We start from the raw sequence: 11,650 nt of genomic DNA, 5'->3' as shown, positions 1-11,650 counted from the left end.
CTACAATTAGCACAAGCTCACCAAAATTGGACAGTTGAAGACTGGAAGAATGTTGCCTGGTCTGATGAGTCTCGATTTCTGTTGAGACATTCAGATGGTAGAGTCAGAATTTGGCGTAAACAGAATGAGAACATGGATCCATCATGCCATGTTACCACTGTGCAGGCTGCTGGTGGTGTAATGGTGTGGGGAATGTTTTCTTGGCACACTTTAGGCCCCTTAGTGCCAATTGGGCATCATTTAAATGCCACGGCCTACCTGAGCATTGTTTCTGACCATGTCCATCCCTTTATGACCACCATGTACCCATCCTCTGATGGCTACTTCCAGCAGGATAATGCACCATGTCACAAAGCTTGAATCTTTTCAAATTGGTTTCGTGAACATGACAATGAGTTCACTGTACTGAAATGGCCCCCACAGTCACCAGATCTCAACCCAATAGAGCATCTTTGGGATCTGGTGGAACGGGAGCTTCGTGCCCTGGATGTGCGTCCCACAAATCTCCATCAACTGCAAGATGCTATCCTATCAATATGGGCCAACATTTCTAAAGAATGCTTTCAGCACCTTGTTGAATCAATGCCACGTAGAATTAAGGCAGTTCTGAAGGCGAAAGGGGGTCAAACAGTATTAGTATAGTGTTCCTAATAATCCTTTAGGTGAGTGTATTATACACAATGTAAAGTGTGAATGAAAGTTACCTTTATTTTTTATTTTTTCTCAATAATCATCCGTTTACATCCCAATAGGGCCTCTTTGAGACCTCTAAATTCTTACCCTAACTCTTTCACAAAATGATCTAAAGCAATATCTTAACTCTATTTTCCCAGCTGTATATTGATAGATGATTTAGAACATGCTATGACATAGCATGAGAAGTGTATATGTAAACAACATAATTTTAATGTTTTCAGATAATCATACCTTTACAACCCAATAGGGCCTCTAGAAGACCTCTTAACCTACACCATAAATGTCCCTAAATGCACAAATCAGACAATGCAGCAAAAACAATAGGTAACATTTCCAACCTGGTAACCCATTAACTAGGTTGATAAAGATACAGGCAAGCTACTTCAGCAACTCCTTCAAGACTAGTTTCCAGGTGACGTATTCTAATCAATAGTCTCAACTCCCAAGCTTTCATATTTTACACAGGGGTCAGGGGTCCTTCCATAAGGTTGAACTGAATGCTTTGAGGGTCAATTTTCACGATCAATAGCTAAAGAATTCCTCCGTAATATTGTGATCTGGTTCCAACCTATAGATATTAGTGTGATGTTGCTGGATTTTATACTCCCATATAACAAATTTGTAGATTTGTTACATTATCTTGGGTATTGAACAGGTTTTAAAGGTAAGCTACTTTTGGCAGTTTTTTCTAGTCAGGGTTATTTATGGTAATGGCCCTATTGGAATGATAAGACATGGTTCTAACAGCAATGAAGGTATGTTTTTAAAATATCTATTAACATCAATTTAGTTTTGTGAATTAGGGTTAGGTTAATAGAGTCAATTAGTTTTTGTTTAATTGTATTACAGATTTGTAGTTTTAATGGTTTGTAGTTTACATGGCATCATTACAAATAGACAGGAGAGATTAAACTTACAATAAATCATTTTTGGTCATTGGTATTTTTTCATATAAAGCTGTAATGGCCCATTGACATGAATGAGAAATATTTCTAAGTCCAGAGTGCATAGAGGCCCTATAAATATTGAAGTAGTCGAAATGCCCTACCAAGTAGCCAAGATGCCGTTACAGCTCTCTCTCACACAAATTGCAAACATTTTCATCTCTCACCTAAAGCTACATTTAAATTGTTTAATAATTAAACCCTTTAAATAATTTTACATTTGTATGATTGCATGAAATTATTAATACTATTTAATTTATTTAAAACTTGAACATTTCCTGTAATCCCCATGGTTAATGAAGTATAGGATGATATTAAATTGTGACAAATAAAAAATGTAAAATTACAACAAAAAAAAAGTCTGCTAATCTTTCAGGGTGGAGCCACTAAAATGTTATGCTATGAGGTATGGGGCCTCCCAAACATCTATCACCTAGGGCCTAAAAAAGGCTAGTACAGGCCCTGCTAGGCGTGTTGTGTTGGAGTTTAAACTTTGGACTTCAGACAAGAGCAGTGAGATACAGGAGAAGCAGACATTCATTTGGAACAGAGCTTGTTCACAACAAAGGAAATTAAACATTTGACATCTTTTGGGGAGTTATTTCTTGGCCACGCTAGCACTGAAATGATGGACCACTACTCAGACCAGGTAACATGTTCCATGGGTTTCTTTTCTGTGTTTTACTGACTCCAGGACATGTAGTTTGTTTTTTCTGGACACCGAAGATTGTATGTATTATTCAGCACCGGCTAAAATTTTAACTGCCATTGTGAACAAACTGTTTTCAAATCTTCTAAAAACAATTGTATTAAAACTAGCACAATTAAATATGATTGTACTCAACTTTCAGTATTGAATGGCATGGTTAAACTGATAAAAAAAAATCTGATAGGCGTCAGGCGATAAGAAGAGGGACAATAAAAAGCATCACTAGTACTGGGTATGACGACTTTTACAGTCTTCTGGGGAGGCTCTGCATGATATATATATAATGCCATTAAGTGACCTTTTCTGTTCCAGGGAGGTGATGGGATTGAGTTGCTTGATATGCTGTTTGATCAGAACGATGGTATCCTTCGTTACGAGGAAATGGGAAACCATGTCCACCATACCTGGTCAAACCATGAGCCTGATGTGAGTGAAAACACTTATGACTCTGCAGTGTCATTTTCACCATTGCTGTCACACAATGTTATTTCCATTACCCGCTTTTCTTTTTCCAAGAACTCTCAAGCAACTGTGCCTTAGTATAGTGTCCATTAAAGGAAATTCTCTATCTCCTCTCAGGAAAAACTTTGTTAGCCTAAGGAAAACGCTGTGTTTAAAAAGACTATTAATTTCTAATTTGTTGCATACCTAATTTTAATAAAGGCTAAAACAGTATATCTTGAACAATTTAAACCAAACCAGAATTAGTTTACTTGGGTAGCCTAACCATACCTACAATTCTTAAACGTTTATCCACGACTATATAAATAAGCCTAATTTACATAGTGTTTATTAAGCCTACAACAGTATATCTTGAATTTAAGCTACATAGAACAAACCTACTTTGTTTCGTCCATCCCACCTTAAAGTTTATAAATTATGATTAATAATATACATGTAGGTGATTAGTATTGCATTATCACAGGATTATTTCCTGAGACTGACAAAGATTTTCCTGACAGATTAGAGAATTTCCTGACTTTGACGAATGTCCTTGTGACTGTGAATGACATTTTTATGACTGACAAATGCCTTTGACAGAGATTCTCTTGATTCTGATGGCCGAGTGACTTTGAGTGATATGACTGAGTGATATCCAAAAACAGACACTCTACTGTAGGCCTACCATCACATTTGGTGTGTTGTTTGGCAGATGCTGCATCAGGTTGAACAACAGAATGAGGACTTCCTGAACGCCCTCTTGAGTGGGAGTGACTCAGTGTCAGGGTCCCCGCAGTGGTCCCCCTCTCCCAGTGACAGTGGAATCAGCGAGGACCCCCCGTCAGATCAGATGGACAGCCCCCAGCACCCTGACAGCCCGTCTGCAGAGCCCCACTTCATCCCCCCACAACCACAAACTAAGGCTGGCCTGGGAACAGACTTTTCTGTTGATATAAGTAAGACAATGCTGGCACAAACTACAAATAGAAATGATCACAAATACTAGGTTTAAAGTTTACTGAGTGGCAAGCAATCGGAGACTTCATGGGTCAGTTTTTTTTCTAGTTAAAAGATCCTGAAGTCTGTGTGACTGACTGAGCAGCTCACATTCAGGGCATATGTTTGTTCTCGACACACATTCTCTACTCACTGTGAGAACAGGCAAATGGTGCTTATTTAGTAAGTTGGATCATCAAAAGCTTAATCGATGTTCAAATAATGACAGTACCAAATAACAGCACAGCAGTATGTTTCGTGTAAGACAAAAACACCAACGGTTTATTTATTTAAATGTAAATAGACAAAACTCAATAGTAGGCACCACAAGACAAAATACACACACAGGACTCTACTACACTCTGCTATCGTCCCTCAGAGCCATCTATGGCTTTGACTGCACTTATGCTTGGTCACATTTCATCATCTTGTATTGTAACAGAGGGCTGGGACTCAGGATATTACCCAGGAAGAACGGAGGGCGGACAGTGTTCCTCAGATGTACACAAAACACTGTCTTTTGGACTTCCACTCACTGTCAAGGACTTATTACTTTCTGGCACATTCGATCCGGTAAGTTCTTCTGGATTCTGAAATTTTCACACGTTTTGTGTATTTTTGGGTGTGTATGTTTTTGTGCATGCTTAAGTTTGAGTAGAGACATGGTTAGAGGAAGAGAATTACAGATGCAATGTTAGACTAATGTAAAGACACCCAACAAGAATTATTGTTTTAGACTGACAGTTAGTAATACATTCACAAAATGAGGGTAGGAATATTTGGAGTCAAATGAAGGACAAAAACAAACAAAAAAGAACAGGAAACAAAACAATGAACGAACAGAACCTTACAGAGTCCATGTGTTGTGCTTTAGGGCTTCTATTTGTCTACTTATTGTCATTTGATAATTTACTTAAAACCATATTGGATTTAATTGGTTACTAATATTTGGACATGCATACAGACATGATCACAATTATTTTATCAAGCATATGTAACATCATAAATTAATTAGCGTAGCCAGTTCAGCCAGGAAACCCGAGTGGTAATTGGGAGCATCCATCAGCTGATCACATGTCTGATTGCAAACTTGTATATAAACATCAGGTCACTCACTCAGTCGGGTTTGAGCTCATACAGCATGTGGGTGCACACCCACCCACCACCCCGGCCTCACCCGTTCGTATCTGTGTTCCTTGTGGGGGGGGGGGGGGGGGGGGGGGGATCAATACGCAACCTTGCTCATTGCCATGGGAATTGTATAAACAATAAAGGTATGTTATTGTGGTGGTATCGTGTACAAGATCACATTATGGCAATGAGTTACCCTAAAGGAGCAGAACCTAATGCCAAGACTTGCATGTACAGGGCTGTACATAAGTTCTCTAATAAATGGTTAAACTCATATGTGGTGTTATCTGTCTGAACTGCTACGTATCCACTGTAGAAATAGAAAGAATGGACTCTGATAAAATGGAAAGCCCATATTGAAGCATCCAGGGGTAGTTTGTTTTGAAAGACGTTGTCTTTACCCTGGTTGGTCTCTTTAGGACCAATAGAGAATCAACAATGTTCCCAGGGAAACACGGGATATGCAAGATTAATTTGTCATTTGGCATCAATAAGCAGACCCGCATGATAACAAAAACAATATGGTTTGTCTCCCAGTCAGATGTCTCCTTTCTGTATGGTCTCTGGCTGTCAGCTGCATCTTGGAAGATGGACAAGCAGGTCTTTCTGATTAACAAACATTGCAGTGCTAGTGGGTGGTAACATTTCACTTAAAACCCAGCCAACCCAACTTCATCTCAAAGGAAAAAAAAACTTGCAAAGAAACAAAGGCCAACTATTTAGACAAAAATAACCCACTGGAGTAAATTGAGATACCACATCATGTGCAAGCTCTGGCTATTGTCTTTCAGCATGAAAAAATGGATTTAAATTCTGGTGTGGAGCTTTAAAAGAGAAAATCGCAGCGGGGCATGCATTATACCAATGAGATTGGCATTAGCAAGGCATGAAATTAAAGGAATGGGGTATGCGATCATCTGCTCTGGCTACACTCACTATGGGAAAGTCATTGCAGCTTGCAAGTGGTGATGCTTTACATATGTATTCATATTTCTGTTCAACTTCCAGCCCCCCCAACAGTCCCAGCAGTCCTTCCAAGAGTTAATTCTCAATGAGGATGAAAAGAAACTGCTGGCAAAGGAGGGAGTCTCTATGCCCAGTCAACTACCGCTCACCAAGGTCCAACTTTTCAACCAATGGCTCTTGAGAATTTTAGAAATGCATAAACACACGAAATATTTATTTCCCTTGTCTTTTTTCCATTAGTATGAGGAGAGAATCCTGAAGAAAATACGCAGAAAGATTCGAAATAAGCAGTCAGCCCAAGAGAGCCGGAAGAAGAAAAAGGAATATATTGATGGTCTGGAGAGCAGGTACAATATGCCCTCTGCATAAATGGATGTGGGACTGACGCACACACCAAAAGACGGAGTATCTCCACAGCAGTGGGGATTTCTTTAAGACTGCAAGGGAAGCTTGGCTTCCCCTATAATGTCCAAAAAAATAATGGTCAAATGTACTATTTTGTAAACATTTTATTGACTATAAATGCGTTAAAACACGTTAATCTCTAAAACTAGTTAGTTTAGAATCAGCTACAGGTCGGCTGACTCGATTTTCTTCTCATACAATCCCGCAGCGTCACAGTGCTTTTCCCTGTTGAAGCCGAACGTCCATTGACTTCAATGGGGCTTCTTAGAACAGGTTTTTTATCCAGTGCTCCGAAAGTAGGCGGTAATAGGATAAATGCTGCGATTATGTCCCGCCCACGGACGCTTTGCGTCTCTGGGGGTGAATGAGGAGTGCGCTGGCCCGGGCTTCCGCGTGATGATTGGAGGATCTGACGATCTGTAAAACTGCATCTCCGTTTGACTGACAGCGGTCTGTACTATAAGAAGTCACTGAAGCGAAATTGCTAGCCGATTTGCGTCATACATTTCACACAATTATAGGCTACACCACAATCCTTGTTTCAGTTTTACAAAGTTCAATATATATTTTTTTAGATAGTTCATTCATATACAGTAATAGGCTAGGCTAGCGTCGTACGCGGGTGAAACTGCGCACGATGGCAGACAGTGCTAATATTGTCGACCAGATTTTAGCGAAGCCATTTGGAAGTCTTCATTCAGAGGGTTATAATGTAGGCGAAAATGAGCTTCCCCTCTTTGAAAGACCAGCAGCCCCCACTCCTCCACCGGGTTCTTACGTAATCAGGTGTCCTTCAGTGTTGCAGTACAATCTGATTATACCTACCCTGGATGCTGAAATTGTCAGATGAAATTGATCGCTAATTAGTAGGACTCTTAGACTTACTGAGTAGCAGCGGTAGCATCTCTGAAATTTGGCCCATCCTGTTTGTTTCCCAGGATGGCTGCATGCAACGCACACAACCAGGAGTTGCAGAGGAAAGTGTTCCAGCTGGAGAAGTGCAACACGTGAGGGACCTCCACACTACCTTGCTCTCGTGTTTCCGTTATTACTCAACGTTTGCTAACTGAGCGTCTGTGCCCACCAGGTCCCTGATGGAGCAGCTGCGGAGGCTGCAGGCACTGGTCATGAATGGCTCCAGTAAGGCCGCTCAGACTGGGACCTGTGTGCTGGTGAGAAATTAAACTTTTAGACACCGTTGTACCGCATCAGCTCATAAACCTAAATGCTTTCCCAACATGCGCTGCTTTACACTGCGATTGCAGCGAGAGAGAAGCTAGTCAGTGGTTATCATTTGCTCCTTTAGTAAGTTGGGGAGCTCATTAGCTCAGATTGTTTTAATGTAGCAAAAGTGGACATAAATCCTGTACTTTCACAACACAATACAAATACTTACTATAGAATACCATTCCATTTATAGCATTTTATAATATTTTGTAGTGAACTGTAGAAAACCAAAGAATACTACCCTCTGTAGCAGTGGTTCCCAACCAGGGGTACTAGGACCCCTGGGGGTACTTGGCCTCTCCACAGGGGGTACTTGAAAACACTCATGACACCATAGACTTACTAGTGAAATTAACATGAGGGGGTACTTCAGGGGTACTGAAAGCAGTGCAAAAACATTTTGGGGGTACAGTAACTGAAAAAGGTTGGGAGACACTGCTCTGTAGTATCCTCAGGTAATGTGTAGTACTTACTATAAACCTTGTAGTATAGTATAGCATACTATTGAATACTACACCATGCACTTTAGTATCATACAAATGTATAGTGCCTAGATTATACTACCAATGTATAGCGCGTTAGGATCACACAAACCTGACAATTAACCTGGCAATGTTTCACCAGTGTGTCAATATTCGGACCCTAAGAGGTTCTTCCAGGTACCTTTGCTTGTTAGTTCAACATTTGGTCAAAGCAAGTCACACCCCATAAGCTTTAGTGCAAATAGGACTACATGATATGAATGACTTTAAATGTATTATAATGCTTTTTATGTTGGAAAGGAAATGATTCCAACTGTGTGTTTATGGTGAGTGGATTACCATCTACTGCTCAGCTTAACAACTTTAAAGCACTGATACTGAATAACTATATCTTCAACTCTGGTGCTCCACTGGGAAGTGGAAGCTCCTCCAAACTACTCAACTTTGTTCACCTTGCCGAAGTGCAAGTCATACAATTTGACCATCCTTTCTTCCCCACAGGTTCTGCTCTTGTCTTTCTCTCTCATACTCTTCCCCAGCCTCAAGCCCTTCTCCGATCCCAAGGTCAGTCAAGGAGGAGACTTCAGCCCAGTGAGAGGTGAGTCAGCCTCCTGCACTGAATAGCCAAGCCTCTTTGCCATTCCATACTTCCTGCCAGGCATCACATCTGATAGGCTGATTAGACTAGAGTTCCTCACTTACTACGCCAGACAATGCTAAGGCACCACTGCTAAAACAGCTCTGAGCTGGTTAACCTCAGCACAGAAACAGATATAATTTTATAGATTTTGAATACAAAAAATTACTGCATGCTAACTTTCTTGACTACTTGACACCTTTTGACATCAAACTAAAATAATCTCGATCAGAAAGATGCAAAGACTCCTCTAGTCTAGACATAGTTTGGGAACTGAGAAAACAAGCAATTTCCAACTAAAGAGATATGATGGCAGTCTGGAGTAAACAATCTTTACTTTAGTTTTGATTCAAGTTGGTAAGATAAAAAAATTGGCCAACTACATGAGCTTAGCAGAAAGCTTACATGCTAACCAGCTTGTTAGTGAATAAGTGGTGGTCTCTAAAGTAACGTGGAAAACAATGTAGTCCAAACTTGGAAGTCACAAGTGTCATTGTGCAAGGGTATCATCACTCACATGATGGTCTAAGTTAGCTTTGTAGGCGGCCGAGTCTGAAATGATGGTGCAGTGTTGCGGGAGTAAGGAACCAGGTGCAGGCAGAGGTAGTCGGTGTAGTTCTTCAATTTAAACAAAAGTAACACAGAGCACAAAAACAACAAAAGAAAAGGCTGACTTCAGCAGCAAAACAAACGCAAGCAACAACATAAGGTACTTACATGACATGACAACAATGATCCACACTGTGGGGAGCAGAGGTGAAACATTTAAAATCATACTGATGAGCAAACAGGGACCTGGTGTGAACGATGATTGAAGACATGTGACACAAAACAAGTCTGGGATGCGTTCGTGTGATGATTGGAACTGAGAATGTACGGAACGGTGGCGCTGCTGCTCACCGTACCATGACAGCGTCGATCCGAGTCTGTGCGTTAATACCTTGACTCTCTTGGCAGTTGATAAAAGCCACCTTGGCTATAGGCATGTTAGTTGGATTAAACCGACCAAAGTCGGGCAAAACCTGCAAAAGTTATATGCTCGAGAAGACAATTTACCGACTGGATTTACCGACAGGGCTTGTGCTCTATTCTCAATATACTATTCTGGTCGTTTGTGCAATGACCAGCTCTGCTAATCTCTGCAAGACCCAATAGGTTAACTAAGCAAAACCTAGAATCATTGGCAATGCAAGGGAAAAAGCATCAGCCATAATTTGTGGTAAAGTGCAGGTGCAGAAACATAACTATGCAGCCCTTATTTTAATGCAATCTATAATTCAATGCAATCTTGATGATTCATTTGCTAATTGAATCAAGTGTGCCATTGAAACATCCGAGGAAGCTTTAAACCCCTATAGAGTCTGACTGTAAAACATAAAACTTTTATGTAACCTGTACTTCTGCTTTTTGTGAAAACATTTAAGTAAACGCTTTACCTGTTATTTGAAGATTTTGGCCAGACTACCTGAGAAGCACATTTCAGTAATAATTGCATTCAACATTCTGGATTGACATCTATGTCTTTTCTTAGGCAACATATTTAAGACTGATTATCCATAATGTTTAGGCGAGGGAAGGCCCAAAGAAAGATTTGGGAAACCCTGACAGTGTTGAAATACATATGGAGTGTATATAGAGTTACTTGCTCATCTTTAATCTGTCCCCTTCGCCTCTGCAGTCCAGTCACGGTCCCTGCACAACCTCCAGTCTTCAAGAGTGCTGCATATCATTGACCAGCCATATCAAACTGCAGACGACGAGTCCACATCTCAGCGCCAACATTTCACCGGAGACCAGGGGGTAGATGAGATTACCTCTCTGCTAGGAAAACTAGGCACTGGTCACAGCGACAAGGGGCTGTCCAATTTCAATCCCATGTCTCACAACAATAGCCTGGATGAGCAAAGCCATTTCCACGGAGACCCCATTACCGGCCATGTAGCTTCAGTGACCTTGAATTCACACCGCCAAGGCACACCGCGCCCACATGCTGATGACATGTGATCGGAAAGAATAATCCCAGTAAGATTCCTTTTCTATGCTCCAATCCTGACACACATAAAGCAGTGATGATTCATAGAGTAGTACCTGCCTAAAGCTTTTGTTTACACTGTGAGTTAGGGGAATAAGAAATAAATGATTCCTGATTCTTCCTCTTATATTTTATAATGTATATGCTTTTGTCTTTTTGTTTATACTCTTTTGTATTGTTTTAAGGTTCGGACTTGATCAAGATTTCTGTATTCTGTGACATAATGTTGCAACTTCGATGTTCCCAAATAATTTGGAGGATAATTGCACATGCATGCTATAATAGAAAAAATTTATTGGCAACATAACAAACTTTCTGAAATAAACGAAATTGTTATAAACGAAAGAGTTGTCTGCATGTCTGAGTAGTTTAATTCAGTTAGCATATTAGTTAATGTCAATTCAAATTTAAAGTGTTAAAATACACTCACCTAAAGGATTATTATTTCTCATAATGCAATTATCTAATCAACCAGTCACATGGCAGTTGCTTCAATGCATTTAGGGGTGTGGTCCTGGTCAAGACAATCTCCTGAACTCTGAATTCCAAACTGAATGTCAGAATGGGAAAGAAAGGTGATTTAAGCAATTTTGAGCGTGGCATGGTTGTTGGTGCCAGACGGGCCGGTCTGAGTATTTCACAATCTGCTCAGTTACTGGGATTTTCACGCACAACCATTTCTAGGGTTTACAAAGAATGGTGTGAAAAGGGAAAAACATCCAGTATGCGGCAGTCCTGTGGGCGAAAATGCCTTGTTGATGCTAGAGGTTAGAGGAGAATGGGCCGACTGATTCAAGCTGATAGAAGAGCAACTTTGCTTGAAATAACCACTCGTTATAACCGAGGTATGCAGCAAAGCATTTGTGAAGCCACAACACGTACAACCTTGAGGCGGATGGGCTACAACAGCAGAAGACCCCACCGGGTACCACTCATCTCCACTACAAATAGGAAAAAGGAGGCTACAATTTGCACGAGCTCACC

General features: G+C 40.5%; 1 protein-coding gene across 1 annotated transcript; it reads left to right on the top strand.

Moving 5' to 3' along the window:
- The first annotated feature begins 2,140 nt into the window (after positions 1-2,140).
- Positions 2,141-11,011, top strand: creb3l3a (cAMP responsive element binding protein 3-like 3a). Its single transcript, XM_010871641.4, has 10 exons — positions 2,141-2,289; positions 2,662-2,775; positions 3,503-3,746; positions 4,229-4,359; positions 5,926-6,036; positions 6,124-6,230; positions 7,227-7,295; positions 7,376-7,460; positions 8,499-8,595; positions 10,313-11,011. The coding sequence occupies exons 1-10, from the start codon at positions 2,266-2,268 to the stop codon at positions 10,636-10,638; spliced, it is 1,308 nt and encodes a 435-aa protein (XP_010869943.2). The 5' UTR covers positions 2,141-2,265; the 3' UTR covers positions 10,639-11,011.
- The last annotated feature ends 639 nt before the right edge of the window (positions 11,012-11,650 follow it).

Source organism: Esox lucius, chromosome 8, assembly GCF_011004845.1.
Source record: "Esox lucius isolate fEsoLuc1 chromosome 8, fEsoLuc1.pri, whole genome shotgun sequence".
Lineage (NCBI taxonomy): Eukaryota > Metazoa > Chordata > Actinopteri > Esociformes > Esocidae > Esox > Esox lucius.
Note: the sequence above shows the minus strand (reverse complement) of the source record. Positions and strands in the feature narration are given on the sequence as shown.

What these genes read in the sequence shown, in the direction of transcription:
- creb3l3a (XM_010871641.4), top strand. Translation starts at nt 2,266, where the DNA reads ATGATGGACCACTACTCAGACCAG. An exon ending in ATTGATGGTCTGGAGAGCAG is followed by an intron (nt 6,231 to 7,226) that starts GTACAATATGCC and finishes TTTGTTTCCCAG; the next exon opens with GATGGCTGCATGCAACGCAC. An exon ending in AGACTGGGACCTGTGTGCTG is followed by an intron (nt 7,461 to 8,498) that starts GTGAGAAATTAA and finishes TCTTCCCCACAG; the next exon opens with GTTCTGCTCTTGTCTTTCTC.